This window comes from Schistocerca nitens, chromosome 10 (genome assembly GCF_023898315.1).
Source record: "Schistocerca nitens isolate TAMUIC-IGC-003100 chromosome 10, iqSchNite1.1, whole genome shotgun sequence".
NCBI classification, from domain to species: Eukaryota; Metazoa; Arthropoda; class Insecta; order Orthoptera; family Acrididae; genus Schistocerca; species Schistocerca nitens.
In genome coordinates this window covers 168,112,590-168,136,056 of record NC_064623.1, presented here as the reverse complement: position 1 = coordinate 168,136,056, position 23,467 = coordinate 168,112,590, and the positions used below count along the sequence as shown (strand labels likewise).

Sequence of the window (23,467 nt, the reverse complement as noted above, 5' to 3'; positions counted from 1 at the left end):
AAATCACGAAAATATGTGTGACTTTTTTCGTCCAGGTAAGATCCGAGAAAATTTTTAGAATTTGGAATTTTTCATTGCTTTAGTTTTCAGTTAAATTTTTGTAATTTTGTTTTGTAAGAACTGATATGTTAACAAAGGATTTTACTTAGCTCACAACTGCAGAGCAATACTGCAGCAGTAAAATATAAACAAGAAATGCTGGGAAGTTTTATGCTGATGTAAAAAACCTGTACCTTTCAAAGGATTGATAAGTTCTACAGCTGTGAGGGAAAATGTAGTGTTTCTTTAACATGAAAAAGTGTACTTCCACCCAAGGTATAGAGTATTTTCACTCACAAGAAGTGTACTTTTAACCAGGAGACCTGGGAAAAATCTGGAAATTTTTTTCTTGTCTGCGTATTCACCTGCTCGTGTACAAGCAGAATGTGAGCTATAGAGCCACCAGGCTGGTAGTAGTTGTGCCTGCCTGAGGGTAAGCTGATGATCGCTTGTCGACAACCGTGCCCCTTGTGATGGTATTGTAACAGGCTGTTATAATGTAAAGTATAAATTAGGAGTGAAACCCCGTGGCCACACGCTCCACATCCTGCTGTCAGACGACGGGCAGCACCTCACGACTGGGCTTCAGTAGTTCGAGTTACTAGTGGGAATGTCTCTCCCAGTAGCGCCACCTCACTCAGCAACACAGTGGTAAGGCAGTGGATTTGAATTTGTGAGGTTGCCAGTTGAGAACCCTGTCTGAACATTTGGTTTTCTGTGTTTTCACTAACTTGTATTTGGTGAATGCTGTGATAGTTCTCTTGAAAATGACACACACAGTTTCCTTCTTCATCCTTCTCCAACCCAAAATTGTATACCATCTCTAATGACCTTGTTGTTGACAGGATGTCAAACGCTGATCTTCGATATGCACATAAATAGGATGGAAATATTGATAAGCTTTCACTGAATGTCCTTCAGAAAACCACACACACACACACACACACACACACACACACACACACACACACACACACTTGATCACAATGTCCTGACCTTGTTCTCAGGGAGTATGGGAAACTGAGGGAGTGAGCTCTGCCTAGCAAAGTCCAACTCACAGACACATGCAGGGAGAATGAGAATGCTGAAAGAACAAGCTGCTCTTTCACTACACAGTGCTGGTGCCGCACATGTGTGTACTGATTTGGCATTGCATGGCACGGCACAAAAATCACTTCATAATACGTACGGCTCACATTGGTACTCCATTGTTAGATCACCAGCAGCGACACTCAACACTTGTGGCCTGAAGTCGACCAGTGTCTACTGCCTTCAGCCAATCCGAGAATAGGCGACCTTCATTCTGGATGTTGTGAACAAATTGTATAGATCTGAGTTGAAGGTTTGTGTGGGGTGAATTGGACAAGGGGTGAAAGGAAGTGAGGAGAGAGAGAGAGAGAGTTGGAGGGAAGAGAGGCTTACCTTTGGGAGGTAGAGGTAGCAGGTGCACAAGATAGGGATGTGAAACTATTCCACTTGTTCTAGCTGCCAGTGGGGGAAAATTTGGGCTTGGTGCGAACATATAGAGGAGTGGATTGGAAGGGGTAGACAGACTGGAGGAACAGGGAGACTTTGGAGAGGAGAGTGTGAGTGCAGAATGAGTGATGTCAGGGTCACAGTGTAGGGCTGAAGGTGGGTATGGGCAAGGGCTAGTGGAGATTGGGGACTGGAGGATTGTGGGATCAAAGAAGATGTATGGACGGTTTCCATCTGCATAACTTAGAGATGCTCAGACGTTTAGAAATCTTAAAAAAGCCTAGGTAGAGTACAATTATGGCTCATACTGCAGACATTCTTCTATCTCAGTAACAGTGAGAATGTCCTTTTTCAGATTATGGTGTGTATACGGGTGAACCAGAACTCCATTGACAAACTTTCAGATGCTGTTTGTGGGTACCTTCTGAGTATTTTGGCGCAAGGGATCCACAGTCTCTGGCAGCTCGTTACAGAGCTATTACATTTTGCTTAGTTTCTTGCATCTATTAGCTTTTTTTTCTGTATTGCACTGAAAATAGTGCACAACAGTCCAAATGTTAATGGTATGTGCTGTGTTCCTTGTTTCCACTAGCTCACTGTATCTGCCATTGACAACAGTAATTCCCTCTGTAACTTGTTGGCCTCAAGTTTGCATTTAGTACTGCTTGTTTCTGTGTAGGGTTTTGCTCTCTGGCAATGTTGTTTGTGTGTCAACAGTGATACAAAGCAGTACTATGGATATGGTTACTGATGAAAAGGTGGCCAGTATCACCTCGTGTATCGGTTGAATTCCGTGGAAGGGCCGCACATTGGTGCAAAGTTGAGCTGTTCTCGCAGCAGCTCCAACTGTGTCAGCTGTCCGTAGTCACCTACAAGAAACCGTATCCTGTGGTTTGTGTTGTATATTTTGGCAGTTACATATTACAAGCTTTTCCACTGTCTTGAATGTATTTTCTTAGAAAGACAGGTAATTGTGCCAAAAAATTGAATAAATCATGATTACATTATTAGTCTGTAATGAGCCACCAGAGATCCTTATATCAAAATACTCAGATGATATCCCTGAAAAATCTGTAAAAGTTAGTCAGTGGAATTCTGTATATTACTTCTGCGTTCTGTAGCTTTGGATGTAGATAAATGTATCACATTTACTAAATGCATGATTGTCTCATTTCCCCACTTCTTAATTCCTGTAGGCAACAAACAAATCGAATGCTCCTTCACACGTACACTATCTTTCATTCTGAAGATATTGTTTCGCTGCTAAGGTTATGCGACTTGGTATTGTCGCCACGGACGAGTACCAAGTACAAAGGTGGATATGGCTCGGCCACAAAAAATTTCCCCATCTTTGGTGAACAGTGCAGGCAACACCTCAGCAACTACCAGCATGTTCTAATACCTCAGCACCGTTACCTGACCACGGTGCAATATTCACATTTCTGCAACCACATTGCAGTGAAGTTGACGGCAAGACTGTTGCAGCCACACAGTGCCCTAAAATGTGTCCCTTGTAAGTGCCCCTTTGGGAGACTATGCCGTGGAGATTACTAGTCAAGCAGAAGTTACTTCCTTCTCTTATACAGTTTTTGTATAGAATGGGGCCAAATGATTTTTTACACAGAGTTCATATCTGTCAGTGGTTTTTGTTGTAATGGAAACATTTAGACTGAAGTTTGTTAGTTTGAACGTTTAGTGAGAGCTTAATAAGTTGGTGTAACGTAAAATTAGTTTACGGTGTTTAAGAAATATTTCAAGACACAAAGGCATGAAAGACACTAGGTGCCAGTGGGCATGTGTGTATATCAGTTAGGGAAGTTGAAAATTTTTGGCAAACCAGTATTCAAACTCGGGTCTCCTGCTCGCTAGGCAGATGTGCTGACCACTATGCCATCCAGACACAGTGGTCAGCCTCATAGACTACCCTAGTATGCTTCCCATCAAATCCAGATTCTCAACTTACAGCACATACTATTGATATAGTGCACTGGTCATTAGCCTCATTACTCATGGCATCTTGCTTGTTCCTGTAACAGTTTCAGCTTGGTGTCCATCTGCACTGAAGAGTTCATTGGCTGTCATTGCTCCTTTATATATATAAAGATGATGTGACTTACCAAACGAAAGCGCTGGCACGTCGATAGACACACAAACAAACACAAACATACACACAAAATTCAAGCTTTCGCAACAAACTGTTGCCTCATCAGGAAAGAGGGAAGGAGAGGGAAAGACGAAAGGATGTGGGTTTTAAGGGAGAGGGTAAGGAGTCATTCCAATCCCGGGAGCGGAAAGACTTACCTCAGGGGGAAAAAAGGACGGGTATACACTCGCGCACACACACACACATATCCATCCACACATATACAGACCAATTCCCACGTGGAATGTTTCCCTCTTCATACCACACCAAACTTGAACTCTTACAGGAATCAGTGAGATGCCACAAGTAATGGGTCTAATGAGCAGGGGCACTACCTCAGTAGAGTGTAAGTTGAGAATTTTGGTCTGACAGGCGGCATGCTAGTGTAGTGTGTGCGGTTGTGGTGACCGATATGTCCAGATGGTGGTGTGGCCAGTACATCTCCCTAGTAAGCAGGAGACCTGGGTTCAGACATTTCCGAAAGAACTGACACTATACAAAAGGAATTTTTATATTATTTTACAGACATTGATTCCCTATATCAGAGTACTCAGTTTAGATATTTAGAACACCCCACAGATGTGTGATTATGCTGAATGGCTGTTATGGTTTGTTTCAGAATTTATATTCACCTCCGCTGATGAGTCAAAAGATTATGACTATGTGCTTAATAAGGTGTTGGTCCAACTTTGATATGCAGTGTAGCAGCAACTGCATGGCTTGAGTTCAAAAAGACCATGGTAGGTTTGCAGAGTTATGTTGTACCAGAAATCTACACAAAATTTGTGCAATTCCTGTAAATTACTGGCTATTCGTGTGTGGGTGCAGAGCTGGTGCCTTGTAGCTTCATAGATGTACTTTATTGAGCTCAGATTAGGCAAATTTTTGTGGACAAGACATCAACATGAGTTTACTGTTGTGCTCCTGAAATCACTGTAGCCCTTGTGGCATGGTCAGCTATCATGTGGGTAGATACTGTCACATTGGTGAAGATATCAACTGTGAATGCACATGATCTGCAATAATGTTCACGTAGTTCACAGCTGCCACTGTGCATTTGATTATTACCACAGCTACCACAGAAGTCTCCCAAAGCATTAAAGTGCAACCTGTGTCTGTGATGTGCTGCACATTTTGAGCAGCCGTTCACTTAGGTGATGGTGTGTGTGGACACAACTGTCAATCAGGTGTAATGGTAAATATGCTTCATCCAACTGTGGAACACCTCATCCATTGATCCACAGTTAATAATGATGGTAACTTGGGAAAAAGTAGAAATCATCTGCTGAAGAGCCCCACATTCAACATTTATGCTGAACAGTGTATTCCAAAACACTTTTGCCCATACAAGAATTATATTTTGTTATCAGATCTGCCACAGCTTGCTGACTATCCTACTTTGCAGAGCGGGCAAGCATCCAACCTTTGTATTCTGTGATGAGTTGTGGACATCCATCACTTTGTCATCTACTTGAGCTTTCACCATCCACGAACCACTTTCCAAGGATGCTCAGGGAAGTAGCATGCATACGAGGTGTGGCTAGAAAAAAACCGGACTAGTACTGGTGAAACAATAAAACGAATGCAATAAGGCTGAAAGTCGCGTGGCCTGTCATGTGACTCTCGCTCCGCCTACTGCTCGAGTTTCATCTGCCTCCTGCACTCAGTCTGCCCGTGGCGTCTGTTTTAAGTAGTTGACGTTTTGTCTGTGCGTCGGAAAATGTTGAGTGTACAGAAAGAACAGCGTGTTAACATCAAATTTTGTTTCAAACTAGGAAACTCTGCAAGTGAAACGTTTGTAATGTTACAACAAGTGTACGGCGATGATTGTTTATCGCGAACACAAGTGTTTGAGTGGTTTAAACGATTTAAAGATGGCCGCGAAGACACCAGTGATGACACTCGCACTGGCAGACCATTGCCAGCAAAAACTGATGCAGACATTGAAAAAATCGGTAAACTTGTTCGACAAGATCGCCGTTTAACAATCAGAGCAGTATCTGAGTTAACAGGAGTTGACAAGGAAAGTGTCGAACAAGTTTTTTTCTAGCCACACCTCGTATAGCTGGCCAGCTTTGCTGTTTCTGAGATTCTTGTTCCCATATGTCGGGCCATAAGAATCTGTGCTTTATCAAAGCTACTTATGTTGGTGGATTTCCCCATTTGTGACCCATATTGTCACTGGAATTATTTTCCTTTTGTCTCTGCTCCACTTATACTAGGAGGTCAGAAGCAGTCTGTGCTGTAAAATAATTGTTAAGAAAAAAATTTGATACATTACACTGTTTCTGAGTTTAATTAGCATTGAAGTTTGGGAGTCAGGCCATTGCATACTCAGATTTAATGACCCACCAGAGATGGTGTCATCAAACATACCTTCATTTGGTTTCCTAAAACTGAACAAGACAGTGATACAAAAATTGGACACAGTACAGTAGTAAGGATCGAACCTGAGCCAAAGGCTGAGCAGTCTTGTGTGCTATCGTCTGTTCTGTGAGGACAACTGACACTAACTATGTATGGTGGGCCGCACCACGGGCTGATTGGCTAACTTCAATGCTATTTAACTCCGAAATGGTGCAACATATCGAATTTTTTTCCTAACAAATATTTTTCAGCACAACCCACTGCACAACATCCTTAAAAGCTTTTCAGACTGTTTGTGATATGCTGTATACTCTCCTACCATGTCAAGTGCTTGCAATGCCACCAGTTGGTGTTGAGTCTCTCAGTGGGCAGTGACCATAATGTTTCGACTCATCAGTGTATTTTCTGGAATGATTCTTTTCGGTGTTATTTATTTATGAGAAGTTTTGAAGTTGTTGTTATAACTTGATCAGTTGCTGCCATTATATCTGTTAGAGTTCTAATGTTTTCTTTTCCACGTTTTCTTACAGAGTGAAGAGGACTGTGTATCGGGCAAGAAGGTTCAAAGGTTTGCATTTCCCTTCATTATTCTAGTCACAGTATTCTTAATAGTGGCTTTAACTAGTAATACATTTAGACTGATAGTGATATTTACTAGTAATGCCTCACAAACAAATTGTTGTCGACATGGAGATAAAATAATTTGAAGTGTTGATTAGGAAGCACATTCAAGTGTTCCTTTTAATTATTGTTTTTCTGTCTGTACCATCTGTTTTTCACCCTCGTTGCATCTCTTTCTGCAGTGGAGTGAAGTTGTTTCCATGTCACATATTTCATCTGTAACTAAGTGGTATTTGAAACTGTTTTATTTCACGCTATGAGGCACGTTCAGAAAGCAAGTATACTCTGACCATAAGGGGCTGCTGTTTTTTGGTTTTTGGGGGTTGGTAACATTGAGTGATAGAGGGGGATCCCCTGACCAGAGTGAGCATTGCAGTAACAGGTAGTTTGTATATTCGCTTTGTACTGTCAAGTTGCATGAAAGATGTTGGTAAGAAATCCCAACGAGAGTGAGCCACATGCTGTTATTCACTTCCTATTCGCGAAGGAATAACACATACCGTAATGTTTTTGTGAATAAAAACAGTTTATGGCAAAGGTGTTATGAATAGAACAAGCATATTTAAGCCTTGTAAGGAGTTCAATGGAAGCAGAAAAAATGTTCATGACAAACAGAGGAGTGGAGGACCACCAATTTTGACTAATCAGTTGGTGCAAAAAATCGAGGAAATTGTTCGTGAAGACTGTCGATTGATGGTGGATGAAATTCCTGCAATGTTCCCACAGCTCTCCAGAACTCTCTTATTTGAGGCACTCACAGAAGTGATGGGATACTGGAAACTGTGTGCAATATGGGTCCAAAAACAGGTGACAGTGCTATACGAGAAAAATCGGGCCAGTAGTGCCCGTGAGTTTCTTGAGTGACTTGAGCTGGAAGGTGAGGATTTCCTGAGCTCTGTTTTCACCAGAGGTGAAATATGGGTGCCTTATTACACACCTGAGACAAAAAGGCAGTCATCAAAGTGGCATTGCACCAATACCCCTATCTACCAAAAACTTTAAAACCACAATTTTATACAAAAAATAATCATGGCATAAATGTTTTGGGCCTGAAAAGACATCACTTTAGTCGAATTTCTGCCTCAGGGGAAGACCATCAATGCACAACGATATGAGAGACCCTAGAAAATCTGAAAAGGAGTATTCAAAACAAAAGGAGGGGAATACTGGTGAGAAGAGTGTGCTTGCTACACGACAACACCCGTCCTCACACAGCCTTATCCATCAAGGTGCTCTTGGACTTACTTGGTTGTGGTGTTTACAACTGTGTGCGTGTACCCCTGACTTTGAGTTTTCTGATTATCAACTTTTCACCTTTCTGAAGGCACACAATGAGTGGAAGTAAATTTTCAACTGACAAGTAGAAACAGGTTCTGCAGTGGGGAAGGAACTGGTGGGAAAGTTCTTCAAGGAAGGCATAAAGAAGCTTGTGCCACATCTCAGCACATGCGTTTAATGGGATGGTGATTACGGGGAAAAATAATCAACAAGTGTATGAACAGTATCCTGTAATTGTTTCACTTTTTCTAAAAGAATGTAAAAATCTAGGACACTTAGTTTTTGAACATGCCCATTAGCTGATAATGCTCACTTACTTATGTATTCCAATCTTTTACAGTCATATATACTTGCATTCTTGGTAATTTTTTAGGGCTCTGTACCTCAGTTGGTCAAATGGAACCCGTATAGGATCACTTTGTTGTCTGCCTTCCTGTTTGTCCGTCAGTATGTTGAGGACACTTTTTCTCAGGAACGGGCCAAGGTATCAAGGTGAAATTTATGTCAGAAAGTTTATGGTCTCTTGTCAACGTAGAAAATTTAAGCTTCTAAGTCAATGCAAAAAGATACAGCCATATATGTCACTCTGTATTTTGATACTTGCAGACTCCCTCATCAGAATGTATGGATGAACATTCAACATAACTAATTAAATTTATACAGCATTCTTGAGTGAGAGATCTACTTATATTTGTCCAGTTTATGTTTTAGGGCTTTAGGTTGTAGCCCAAGTCATAGTTCTCTTTCCAAAGGGCCCCTCACTATCTCAATATTTATTGCTCCATTCTGATATTGACTGTCTTTGAGTGTTATTGATGGTTTTTCCAATATATTGAAGGCGACTGTAAAGTTCTAAAATTATTGACATTCACACAAAATATTGTGCAATAAGGGTGGTGTTGTACAATACACAGCAATTCCTGCTGAGAGTTCGTGATTGATTGGCGCCATAAGAATCATCTGTTGATGTTCATTCAGGAGAGTAGTTTGATTACATATTTAATACCTGTTCAGGAATTAACAGTAGAAACATTTGACAAAAGTGTTTAAGTGCAGGGAAATAACACCGCAACTGCTTATTTCTTCATTTTAGAAGCTTGAATTATTTATTGGGGAAACACATAATGGCACTTCCTTCCGATCATTTACAGTAATTTATGTTAGTTTTTCAGGTTTCCAGATCTGTTTCAACATTGCGGGAAGTGAAATCTAATGTATATTTGAACAGTATCTTTTCTGTGTACAGAAGGTGTAATGAAGTTCACCAATTCATCGAAAGATTTCTTGTTCACCCTTCAAAAATCTGAAAGTTATGCAGCTCCGCTGCAAGTTTTCTAAGCATGTTAGTACGGCTGTGTGTTGAACACCTTTGAAGCCATTTTTTTGCTCACACCACTTTTTCTTGCTTTTATTTTTGAAGCACATATTGATCGCAGTTGCAATCTGTTTCAGCACTGACATGCTCGCTACTAAGCCAGAGTTCTAACTGATGTGTTCCAGCCGTATATATTACACAATAATATTGTGCCATTCTTGGCCTCACATTTTTGCACAGTATTATTATGCAGTGTATATTGAGCATGTGAAGCCAACGTAATGTTTTGTCTTCCAGTGCTGGAGACTATCATCAGAGGGTATGACAACACAGAAATCAGTTACATTCTCAAATAAGTTCAGCATGCCACACTGTTTACACATATCCATACAATTGTTGGTTTGTGGCATCATGAGACTGCTGCCTCAAATTGCGGAGTCTTGTCAATGTGTGTTATGGAGCTTGTAATGGGAAATAGTCGGTGCTGTTTCTTTTGTTTAGCACTAAGGTTAATTTGTCTATTTTCAATCCTTGGTCTTTTCTGTTGAAGTTGTTTTTGTGCTTTAGAATTTCTCTGCTCCTTCTGTCCATCTTAGCACAGTAATGGCTGGATATTGATAAAACCATAGTATTAGAGAAACGAATTTGGTGGTTCCCTAGTCCCAGTGCACAATCTGCTATGGTAGATGTATCCATGTTGCTCACAGGACAATAATAGCTCTAGTGTTCCATCTTTCTGTAGTTCCTGTGTATACTTGATGGCATGTGCAGTGGATTTTGTATACTGCTGCTGTGGGAAGTGGCACACATATGTACTTTGCCCTGTTTGAATATTTGCTCATGGATGAACTAGCAGTTGCAGATTGTGTTCTGGAACCAGGGAACCACCAAGTTTGTTTCTCCAATACTACAGTTTTAACAGGATCCAGTCATTACTGTGTTAGGTTGTAAAGAGAGGGCATAGAAACATAACTTTAACAGAAAAGAACAAGGATTGCAATTAGTCATGTTGTGGCCTTTGGCAATAAATAAACATACAGAACCAACTCTTCCCTTTTACTAACTTGGTAACACACTTTGGTGCTACTCCACGATTTTAAGCAGTAGTATGATGACATCACAAACCGACTTTTGTGCAGATATGTACATACTGTTTGACCTTCTGGGCTTGTTTGAGATTGCAGCTGCTTTCTGAGTTGTTATGGCCTGTGATGATGTTACCAGCATAGGAGAATGAAACTTTAGGCAGATAAATATGCCCATAAAACAAAAATCATTGGGGACTATTTTGATCTCGCTGAGTGGGTCTAAGTCACGGTATGCAAAACATCCGAGAACCACCTCTGGAGTGAATAACACTCTCCACAGACCATGAACTAAACATCTCATTGGGCTTTCAGCGCACTGGACACCTTGTGTCATTTTACAAGAGGGAAAATGCTTAAAAAAAAAAAAAGCCAACTCCAGATGTCTATTGCACTGAGTTCCCTTTGTAACTTTCACTTGGAAACTGGTTGAAATGGACATGTAACCACTGACTGGATATGAAATACTTGTATGCTGGGTGCTGCTCCACTTGTACGTATTTTGTAAAGGACTTCCCGTTTTGCACCCTGAGCTGCACTTCAAAAGTATTTATTTGCCAGACTGGTATTCAGGCATACAGCCCATCATCAGTGGCGTATACTGTGCATGTGCACGTCAAACTATGTGGGACAATAATCCAATGCTACTTCATCGTGATATTCAGTGGTGACGTATAATTGTTTGAGCACTGTAAATTTGTATTATTTATTTCTTGACCTCATCAATATTTCTCAACTGGACTTTGTTTCTGACATTTCTGCAGTTATTACTGGAAGTTAGAGAGTGCAATCCAATATCAAAATTTTTGAAATAAGTATAATGCTTCTCATAAATGAGGTATGTTGTATTACATTGACCAAACATAACAAAGTTGGCTTGTTATAGAGAACATCACAAATACATTAATACAGACTATGTCTTAATTAACAGATACCAATTGAATATACAGATAACAGGTTTCCTCTTTTCCCTGTGATGTCATTGGCAATGTCAGAGCCATTCTTCTCCCATGGTTCACATCGTATCTCCAAGGCTCAACCCAATGACGAGGAGTGAACTGCCCAACCAGGAGATACCACGAACATTATAAGATTGCTATCGTTGTTCTAGCTCACAGATAAGCTGTGTTCATCCACTCCAGAATGCATGCACATAAATAAAACTCAGATCTGGACGGCGGGCTATAGTAGTTCATTAACTAAATAAACTTTCAGTGGTGACAATGATCATTTGTTGGGTTGGGTAATGCTTGTGCAACATATTGCTTGACCAAAGTGATTTGTTACTTTATGATTATTAAAAATGTCAGTCTCTGTGGGTCAGAGATTGTTGCGGGTACACTATACAAAATTGTGAAACACTAACCAGAATGAGAGTGGTTGCATCTTTAAACACAATTGCCAGACAAGTTCTTGTATCAGTTGTGTGTGAAGTGCTATGTCACTTGTCTCAGCCACACTTCTGGGTTGTATCAGACGTTGTTGCACTTTATATGGCCCAGATGATGGAGTTACACCCAAATAATAACCTATTAAGTGCAGCAGATGTTGTGTAAGAAGATGTACCTTATCCAAGTAGATCTTTTTACACCAATTGCTCTACACTGTGTCGTATGGCTGCAAGTGATACAGCATTCCTTGTAGGCATGTTGGACAGTCTGTGTCAAGACACCAATAAATTGACCAAATTCATTCACAGTGCTTTCTTGAGCACATTCAAAAACACAATAGCTCCTTCTGCCATTGCACATCATCACCAGTCTCCAAAGATGAGATGAATGATTTTTTGTTTGGTGAACTTATTAATTTAATCAAAAGCAGTGTACCAACATAATCTTTCCCCCACAGTACATTTTCCTAGGTAATAAAACATTCACCACAGATTTTGCAGAAATGGCAAGTGCTATTGACGTGTGGTTTTCACAGATTGGGTTAGTAGTCAGGTGCTCATAATGTTCACCAATAAACAGGTTGTAAATATACTTAGAAAGTGTTTTCTGTGCAAACAGATACCTTTTAAAATGGAACAGTGCCTATTGACAAACTAAAAGTGGGTAAATTAGAATATCAGGGTTGTTTGCTGCAGGGTTCTAGCATGAGTCGTTTACCAGATATTGTATTTTGAAAAGTTCCCATGCGGACACTTACTTCTGCCATTCAACCTGCATAGTTGCTACGGATGATGATTTTATGTCTACTTACAGTGTGCTTGTGTGTTTCTTTAGTGCACTGCAACTTGCTTGATAGTGTGTGACAATCCAAGGAATAGGCTGTGAGTAGATGATGGGATTTACCAACACAGAAAAAATTGATATACTCATGGTGTATGGAGAGTGTAGGAAGATTGCTGTTCATTCTTGTATGGTGTATGCTGCAAGGTATCCCTATAGATGTCAAGCATCCCAGCAGTTATTTATCAACCTCTTCAAACAGTTATGTGAAAGTGATAGTGTAACACTTAGACAATGTAACTGAAGGAAAATGAGATGACGGAAGAGGGGGAAATTAATGTTCTTGCTACTGTTGCAGCTGATCTGCATGCTAGCCTCTTTGAAATTGTACATGACATGGGTCAGGGAAGTGTTCTGTGCATTCTCCATTGACATAGGTCCCATCCCTATCTCATTCTCTCCATGAAGAGTTGCATGGAAATGATTATGAGAATTGCATTAACTTCTGTATGTGGGCATTAATACAGAATACTCCAAATGTATCATGTATCTTGTTTAGTGATGAAGACACATTTACCAGTCACGACCAGGTAAACCACTGAAACCTGCACTTTTGATTTTTTGTTGACAATACCTGTTGGCTTCATCAGGTGGAATGTCAGCGTCCATAGAGTGTAAACATGTGGTGTGGGATAGTGAACCACCAGCTCATATGCGTGCTTTTCATAGACGGAACACTGAACATGAACAAGTATCTCAGCCTGCTAACAGACCACCTTCCACAGTTGCTAGAAGACGTTCCTGTCCAGCCCATAATGCATGAAGTACTACAGCATGTCTTCACAAATTATTTGATTAGTTGTAAGGACCTGTACCTCGGCCAGTCTATTCCCTGGACTTGATGCCTGTAGACTACTTTGTATGTGGGGAAAGCTGAAAGATGTGATCTACAAGGACATACCTACTACACCTGATGATATTCGAGGAAGTGTTGCTGCAGGCTGCTTGTACAATGCTATCATGTGGGCAACTGTCGTTCAATATCTGACTGGAAGCAATTATAGTCACTGCTGGCGGTCATTTTGAACACAACCTGTGGCGATCAGTTGTCTCATTACTGGTCAGAATCCACATAACTAGTGTATGCACTCCTGTTGTTCTTTAAAGTGTGCTACCACAGATATTTTGCAAGAGTCATCGTGGGAACTTTTAAAAATACGATATCTTGTAGATGACTCACACTAGAATCGTGTATCAAACACCACGTACATTCTGATTTACCCAACTTTTAATTTGTTAATGTCAATAGCATTGTTCCACTTAAAAAATGTATGTTTGCACAAAAAATACGCTTTCTAAGTGTTATTACAATCTGTCGATTGGCTAACAAGATGAGCCTCTGGCTACCAATACATTCTGTGAAAACTGCACATCCCAGGCACTTTCCATTTCCGCAACATTTGCAGTACAAGTTTTAATTGATTCACCCTGTATGTATAAAGCTGGGCATATTTGTGTATGTGTAAGGATTACTTCCAGGCCCCTGGACCAAAGTTGGCTAAATCTGACACAAACTCCTTGTCCAGCTGGGACCTACATAGGGGAGTGTATAGAGCTCTAGCTGTAATATTTACAGAGATCCATGTTTTGAAAATCCCTTCTGCATATAGACTGCCCTGCATGAAAGGTGTTTCACTCAGTAGTAGTATTGACTTGCCTTATCGACCTACTTTGCAGTCCAGCCTATACGTCAGGGGCAAGAAATGGTTTCCCAGCCCCGGACATGTAGCTACCTTGCACAACAGGTAAGTTGCATATTGCGTTGGAGTAGTATCAGCTTGCTTAGCATGGCAGCCTATACGTCATGGGAAGAATTGTTTCCAAGCCCTTGGCTTATAGGCTGTGCTGCTCAAGAGGCATGTTGTTGGAGCAGTACCAGCCTGCTTTATCGACCTCCTTTATAGGGGCTACCTGTGCAAATAGGCATGCACAGGGGGAGGTTGAGAAGGATGGAGGAGGAGTTGCAGAGGGGGAGGTAGGAGTTGCAAAGGATGTAGACAAGGAAAGAGGGTATGGGTAGTGGACGAGGGGGTGGGAGAAGGTGAGAGGTAGGAGAGGAGGAGATGAACAGAAAGAGGGAAGGGTATGGACAGATGGGGAGGTGAGAAGTTAGTGGACATAGAGAGAGAGAGAGAGAGAGAGAGAGAGAGAGAGAGAGAGATGGACTAAGAGGTGTGCACATTATATGTGATATAGATGTATGCAGATGAAGCTGTGGGGAAAAGGCTAGATTGTAATAAATTTGGTTGAAATTGTTCAGTGTATTCTAGAGATACGTGTACCAAGTTTAGCAGAAATTTCTCCAGGCATTCCAGAGCTGTGGATTAGTTAGGCCTTAAATTGTCATCAAGACTGGCCCGTATCGGCTTAGTGTGCCTGAAACCGTGGACTTGACACTAATATTGTTTGAAACTTCCTGCCACATTAAAACTTTATGCCAGACAAAAGCGATGTCTAAACATTGTTGTTTTCCCACTGACGCAAGCACTGTAGATGCTATTCACACTGTTAGAATTCTAATCGGAAAATACAAAGGTCTCAAAAAAGACCTACAGCTTTCAACTGAGTCCCAGGAAGGCATGTATGGGCAGACTCTTCACATGCAATGTGTCCCAGGTTTTTACTTCTGTATTCTCAAGGACTCAGATGAGAACATCAAGACAAAGGCTGTAAGTCCTGCAGATACTGGCAAATAATGTGAGAGAAAAGTTGGGGGCCACCAAGGATTTGCTTCAAACTCAAGCCGGTCATGAAATGACACAGAACACCTACAGAAACCAGCTTTATGCAAACTTATATATGCTGGTGACATAGTTCTAGTAGCAGGATCTCCAGGAGAAATTAAAGACGATCTTAACACTTGGTGCACTGTGCTAGAACATCGAGGGCTTAGAGTAAGTAGGAATAAAACACTGTCAAGTCAATTTGTATATACCTGATTTGTGATATATTGGGCTGGTTGTTTTATTGTTGTGAATTATTTTGTTTTGTATTTTGTTGTTTGTGTGGTGTGTGATTTAAATAGTTTTGCAAGTTGATATGATACATTACCAAGGAAAGGCATACAGGTGCTGAGGAAAGGTTTGTTGATGGTTTTTACTTAGTTTTCATTGTTGCATCTAGTTTGTCAACTATGGTTGGGTCGTAAACATTATTTTGGGTTATTGTTTTTAAAATGTTTAGTTCCTTGGTTTTTACAGCAGGTTCTGCATGGATTTTGTTTACATGGTTGAGTGCTAATCTGAAAAATGCTATTTTATACTGATTTGGGTGGTATAACAACATCTGTTGTGGTGGCTTTTCTGTAAATTTTGAATTTGTGTTTGGTGTTGTTACATGTTATGTTTAAGTCAAGAAATTTGAAAAACTAATAAATACTGTACTCATCCACTTCCATAACCATTCCCTGCCTCACTCATACCACATCTAAACACCATCCTCTCTACCTCTTTTTACCCACACACACACACACACACACACACACACACACACACACACACACACAAAATATCTCTCTCTCTCTCTCTCTCTCTCTCTCTCTCTCCCCCCCCCCTCTCCCCCCTTCTCTCCCCCCTCCCTTTCCCCTCCTCCCCTCCCATCCCTCCATCCCGCCTTCCTCCCTTCCCATATGTATACTATCCTGTTTATTGAGCAGTGAGAAACATGCCAAACATAACTTCACTACCACAAGTATTGTCCTAAACACTTTGTTGTAGGTTTTGTAAATAGCATAAGAAGCTTTTGCAGGGTAAAAACATAATAATTTTTATAAAGAAAGTAATGTAATAAATAAATATTTTATTATGAATGCCACACAAAACGAAAAAATGAGCAAAGAAAATTCTCTGCCTCCACAAAACTCTTTGGAGACAACGGCCACACTCTTTGGTTTGTTTATATTTTGTAAAATATGTGTGTGTCGCCATCAGCGGGAAAGTGCCTGTTTCACTTGATATTTAACTATAGTGGTAAGCACAAATTGTGTTTTCCACAGCAGTACCTCCCACAAGAATAAAAAACAGTGACTAATTCCATCAAATTAATCTTACAATCGTAATATTCTTTCCACATACAGTGCTCACTTTTTTGTCTCTGTATTCGGCACAGATGCACGACTCCCACAATACTCCAAACTAAATTTTATCATCTGATGATGAATCCCCAGGCGATTCAAAACCGGTCATGAAAAAATAAAAAATTGAAGAAGAAATGGCGATTGGTTGCAGTAATTCCTGAAACCTCTAACAGAACAGTCACAGTGTTCCAAATCCAGAATGGATAATAGTTGTATTTTGCTACCTATCCTGGTAAAAGGAACAACGAACACATACAGAAAATATAAACTGAAGTTATTGAAAACTATTCTTGCTATTCAATTCAATAAGCAGTGCATATTACAAAACATTACTCCTAATTTTGTCAAAGTTGTAATCAATGACCAGAGTAAATCAGCTCAGGCAGCTAAAAGCAGATGTGAAGGCACATAGATCAAAAATGTAATTAGGTCTCATTATAAACTAAAAGACTTACTCAACAAAGACATCTACAGGCTGCACTTAGAGTTAAGCAATCACCTTATGCTGTCCCAAATGGTAACATTCATAGAGTTAGTTCAACAATCTGTTGATAAAGAAATGTTGAAAAGTTCATCTAAACAAAAGGAAAAGCTCTCAAAGCTCATTGCCAAAAAATCCACCAACTCTTACTCCAACTTACCTGATGGAAAACATAATTTTTCTGAGAGGGTGGTAAACACATCAAACTTTCATTTCAACAACACACAACTAAATTTGCTAAATAAAGGGCTAAAACACGATATTTCCACCAAACTTGATGAAAACACTGTCAAAGACCTAATAACTGACACTAAGGTAGCCTGCCTATCAGCAAAACTAAATGAAAATGACCAAAATAATAAAGAAAATCATGAAAACAAAAAAAACTCCACAATATTACTCGTAATGAGGTTACAACATTAAAACAAATTAATAAAAACTAGTTGATGATAATGCTTTTGTGGTTAAGGCTGAAAAAAGCAATACAGCTGTATTAATGTATGAATCAGAGTACATTAACAAAACATTAGAATTTTTTAAAAATAACAACGTAACTGAACTAGAATCTGATCCTACCCCAAAATACCAAAATAAAATAAAAAACTTATTAAAGATCTGCAACCTCCTCCTAACAACTACTGAAGCCAAACACTGCGTAATAATGAACCCAACAGCTCAAAAGCCCAGATGACAACCCAAGGTTCATAAACAAGCCCACCCACTACACACAATAATCAACTCTATAACAGTTCTGGATACAAAATAAACAAAAAACTTCATGAAATTCTCAGTAAATCCTACACATTACAAACAACTACTTCATATTGAACAGCTATGAACTAAGTGACTGCATAAAAGATATCACTATTCCCACAACAGCAAAATTTACATCACTCGACATAATAAACCTGTACACCAACATACCTGTAACCATAGCGAGTAGACTTCTACTTGCTATGCTGTAACAGAAACACTCCAAACAATCAAAGACAACTTATTGCATTATAATAAGCTAAGTAATGTAGAAATCTATGAACTGATGGATTTACTTGAATTAGTGTTATCTCACAATTACTTTTCCTTTAATAACAAAATCTATATTCAGAAAGACGGTTTAGCAATGGGCAATAGTTTAGCTGGCCTACTAGCTGACATCTATATTAAGGACCTGGAAAACAAATTCTTTAAAGATAATCCAATGGAAAAAGACAGAGTCATTTATTACAAATGCTATGTTGATGACACATTGATAATATACAGTGGAACAACTGAAATAGAAAACTTAGCCACTAAACTAAATAATATACATTCCAAAATACAGTTTACTGTTGAACACCAAACACAACAGGGAATTAATTTTCTTGACTTAAACATAACATGTCACAACACCAAATACAAATTCAAAATTTACAGGAAACCCACCACAACAGATGTTGTTATAAATAATACACCATGCCACCCAAATCAGCATAGACTAGCATTTTTCAGATCAGCACTCAACCGTGCAAACAAAATTCATGCTGAACCTGCTGTAAAAACCAAGGAACTAAACATTTTAAAAACAATAGCCCACAATAATGCTTATGGCCTAACCATAGTTGACAGACTAGATGCAAAAATGAAAACTAAGCAAAAACCATCAACAAACGTTTCCTCAGTACCAGAAGAAACTAAATATGTCTGTATGCCTTTCCTTGGTAATGAATCATATCAATTTGCAAAACTATTTAACCACACAAAGTCAAAATCAGTTTCCACACAAACAACAAAATACAAAACAAAATAATTCACAACATTAAAACAACCAGCCCACTATATCACAAATCAGGTATATGCAAATTAACTTGTAATAGCTATTCTTGCTGCTACAGACGGTTCTTCGATCATGTAGGCTGCAGATTCCTCGACTTGTGCCATAGGGTGGTGGGGTTTCAGGTTCGGCTAAATGGGTCAGGTGTCCACTACACACAGGAGGCAGCTACACGGGTAGCAGGGACAGTGTGGCATGGACTGGGCAGTTTTTTAGGTTAGACAGTCTCGGGAAAAATCAAAAAGGGCTCCAGTCTCAAAGGGTACTGGGCAAAGAAACGATGAGAATTGACCAAGCAATAGTCGGTATTGTAGTTGTAAATTATCGTAGCTGTGTTGGAAAAGTACCAGAGCTTCAAGTGCTGATAGAAAGCACTGAAGCTGAAATCGTTATAGGAACAGAAAGCTGGCTAAAGCCGGAGATAAATTCTGCCGAAATTTTTACAGAGGCGTAACCTGTGTTCAGAAAGGATAGATTAAATAAAGTAGGTGGTGGTGTGTTTGTGTCTGTTGGTAGTAGTTTATCTTGTAGTGAAGTTGAAATAGATAGTTCCTGCACATTACTATGGGTAGAGGCTATACTCAACAGCTGTACCAAAATAATAATTGGCTCCTTCTACTGATCCCCCTGACTCAGATGATACAATAGCTGAACAGTTCAAAGAAAACTTGAATCTCATTACAAATAAGTACCCCATTCATAAAGTTATAATTGGTGGAGACTTCAATCTACTCTTGATTTGTTGGTGAAAATAAATGTTGTTCAAAGCCAGTGGAAGACAGAAAACATCTTCCGAAATTGTACTAAATGCTTTCTCTGAGAATTACTTCGAACAATTAGTTCATGAGCCCACACGAATTGTAAATGGTTGCAAAAACACACTTGACCTCTTAGCCACAAATAATCCTGATCTAATAGAGAGCGTCATGACGGATACTGGGATTAGTGAACACAAGGCAACTGGACAGGAGAGAGAAGAAGGGAGCTTTCTTGCACTTTTCTGAAAAGCAAGAGTTATTGGGTAAAATTTTACAGCTTGCTATATTGGTGGACCATTGTCATCTGGCAGAAAAAGAGAGGAGAAACGTTTACCAACATATTATTGTTGCCTTGGAGGTGTTAGTATTCCTTGCTTCTTGGACAGTGGGAAAGCATGAAGCTGGAAGCCTATAGTCATCATCTCTGTGGATCATTTCTTTCTTTTTTCTTTCTTTTTTTCCAAGTATCAACTGCTTCTCACACACTATCTGTAGAGGTTACCTGCTTTGGCTACCATTCGTATGTTGTTGAAATACACATTGTAGCTGCAGTCCTCTTGCTGCACTACTGCAGTTTTCAGTCTCAGTTTTAAATGTGTGAGGAATACAAATAACTACCAGAAGCCAGCTTGTGCGGCACAATGGTAATATTTTGGTAAACGCTCCACTTCCCTTTCTCTGCCTTTCATCGCTAAAATGTGGGACACTTTTACGTGCCATTCAGCCGTGAGCATAGACAAATGGAAACTTAGACCACCTGAGAGGAAGGAGAGGTGCAGGGGAAGAAATCCTGCCTTCCTCAACCCCATTCTGCAAAAGCATGACTTATGCACAGTCATAGGGATTGCCAACCACTTCTGCTGTCGTGGGAATCATATTAAAACCCTGTGATGAACCAGGATTAACCTCGACACTCGTTTCAAAATTAGAAAAGGAAACAGTGAGTACCACATAGCACAAAGTAAAGCTGAATACACAAATCATTTGGTAACAACCGTGGCACAAATACTTGCTAAGGTTGGCAGTGTTGTAAACGTGGTAGTGCAGGCCTGACTTGTACCAGTATATTACCCAACCGTAGTCTGAAACACGTCCCAGCATAATACTGCCACATTGTAGTGTTCGTGCTATACTTGTCTGATGATGATGGCCTGCCAATAGCAGCCTAAAAATTGCCCTCAATAACTCCACTTCTTGTAGCGAGGCTTAAAACCATATCAACCAAAACCACTAAAAATAAATGCAAAATATATCTATTTAAAACAGCAGATAAAAATTCATTTGATGCCTTCCTAAGAGAGAATCTCCACTCCTTCCAAGCTGATTGTGTAAGTGTAGACCGTATATGGCTCAAATTCAGAGATACAGTATCAACAGCAATAGATAGTTTCATACCACATAAGTTAATAAGAAATGGGACTGATCCACCATGGTACACAAAGCACATCAGAACACTGTTGCAGAAGCAATGAAAAAAGCTTACCAAATTCAGAATAATGCAAAATCCCCAAGATTGGCTAAGTTTCACAGAAGTTCAAAATTTAGTGCAGACATCAATGAGAGATGCTTTTAATAGTTTCCACAATGAAACATTGTCTCAAAATATTGTACAAAACCCAAAGAGATTCTGGTCATATGTAAAGTACACAAGTGGCAAAAAAACAGTCAATACCATTACTGCACGATAGCGATGGAAATGTTACCGATGATGGTGCCACTAAAGCGGAGTCACTAAATACAGTTTCCCGTAATTCCTTCACGAAGGAATAAGTAAATATTCCAGAATTCAAAACCAGAACAGCTGTTAGCATGAGTGACAAAAGTAGATATCTTAATGTTGCTTAACAACTCAAATCGCTTAAGAAAGGCAAGTCTTCCGTTCCAGATGGCATACCAATGAGGTTCCTTTCAGAATATGCAGACACAATAGCGTCTTTCTTACCAATCATATACAACCACTCACTTGACGAAAGGTCTGTTCCTAAAGACTGGAAAGTAGCACAGGTCACACCAATATTTAAGAAAGCAAATAGGAGTAACCCATTGAATTACAGACCCAAATCACTGACCTCAATTTGCAGCAGAATTTTGGAGCATATTCTGTACTCAAACATTATGAGTCACCTTGAAGAAAATGACTTATTGATACATAACCAACACGGATTCAGAAAATATCCTTCTTGTGCAACACAGCTAGCTCTATATTCCCATGAAGTAATGAGTGCTGTCGATAAGGGACCTCAGATCGATTCCATATTCCTAGATTTCCAGAAGGTTTTTGATAGCGTTTCTCACAAGCGACTATTAATCAAAGTGCGTGAATATGGAGTATCATCTCAATTGTGTGACTGGATTTGTGATTTCCTCTGAGAGAGGTCACAGTTCGTAGTGATAGGCGGTAAATCATTGAGCAGAACAGAAGTAACATCTGGTGTTCCATAGGCCCTCTGCTGTTCCTGATTTACATAAATGATCTAGGTGATAACCTGAGCAGCCCCCTTAGATTGTTTGCAGATGACGCTTTAATTTACCGTCTAGTAAAATCATCAGATGATCAATTCCAATTACAAAATGATCTAGAGAGAATTTCTGTATGGTGTGAAAAGTGGCAATTGGCACTAAACAAAGAAAAGTGTGAGGTCATCCACATGGGTACTAAAAGAAGTCTGATAAATTTTAGGTAAATGATAAATCGCACAAATCTTAGGGCTGTCAATTTGGCTAAATACCTAGGAATTACAGTTATGAGCGACTTAAATTGGAAAGACCACATAGATAATATTGTGGGGAAGGCGAAACAAAGACTGCGCTTTGTTGGCAAAACACTTAGAAGATGCGACAAACCCACTAAAGAGACAGCCTACATTACACTTGTCCGTCTTCTGCTGGAATATTTCTGCATGGTATGGGATCCTTACCAGGTATTATTGACAGAGGACATCGAAAAAGTGCAAAGAAGGGCAGCTCATTTCGTGTTATCACGCAATAGGGGTGAGAGTGTCACTGATATGATACACAAATTGGGGTGGCAGTCACTGAAACAAAGGTGGTTTCCTTCACAGCGAGACCTATTTGCGAGGTTTCAATCACTAACTTTCTCTTCCGAGTGCGAAAATATTTTGTTGACACCCATCTACATAGAGAGAAATGATCATTATAATAAAATAAGAGAAATCAGAGTTTGAACGGAAAGATTTAGGTGTTCCTTTTTCCCACGCACCATTCAAGAGTGTAATGGTAAAGAAGTAGTATGAAAATGGTTTGATGAACCCTCTGCCAGGCACTTAAGTGTGAATTGCAGAGTAACCATGTAGATGTAGATGTAAATAGGGCAGACAGGAAGAAATTTTGAATCCGATACAAAGAGCATACTGACGCACTCCGTTTAAAAAATTTAAATAAATCCACTTTTGCAGCCCATCTAGCCCAAAATAGTCATTCAATCACAGATGTAAAAACCAACCTCCACATTCTACACACTGTAGACAAAGGAATAAAAATGGACCTCTTGGAAGAATTAGAAATTTTCATACATAACAGTAAAACACCCCACACCATCTTAAATGAGCACATTGATTTAGCAAACAACCCATTCTTCCAAAATTTTAAAGAGTACTTAAATTTGAAAAACTAATAAATACTGTACTCATCCACTGCCATACCCATTCCCCACCTCTCACATACCGCAGCTAAACACCATCCTCTCCCATCCTCTTTTTTTACACACACACAACTCCCCCCCCCCCCCCCCCCATCGCTCTCTCTCTCTCTCTCTCTCTCTCTCTCTC

The 23,467-nt window shown here is 39.8% G+C and overlaps 1 protein-coding gene across 1 annotated transcript in view; it reads left to right on the top strand.

Moving 5' to 3' along the window:
* Positions 1-23,467, top strand: part of LOC126210203 (uncharacterized) — a 158,945-nt gene that overhangs the window by 121,206 nt on the left and 14,272 nt on the right. Inside the window, exon 11 of the mRNA XM_049939381.1 lies at positions 6,556-6,593. Within this exon, the coding sequence (XP_049795338.1) occupies positions 6,556-6,593 (38 nt within the window). The remainder of the gene's footprint in view (positions 1-6,555; positions 6,594-23,467) is intronic.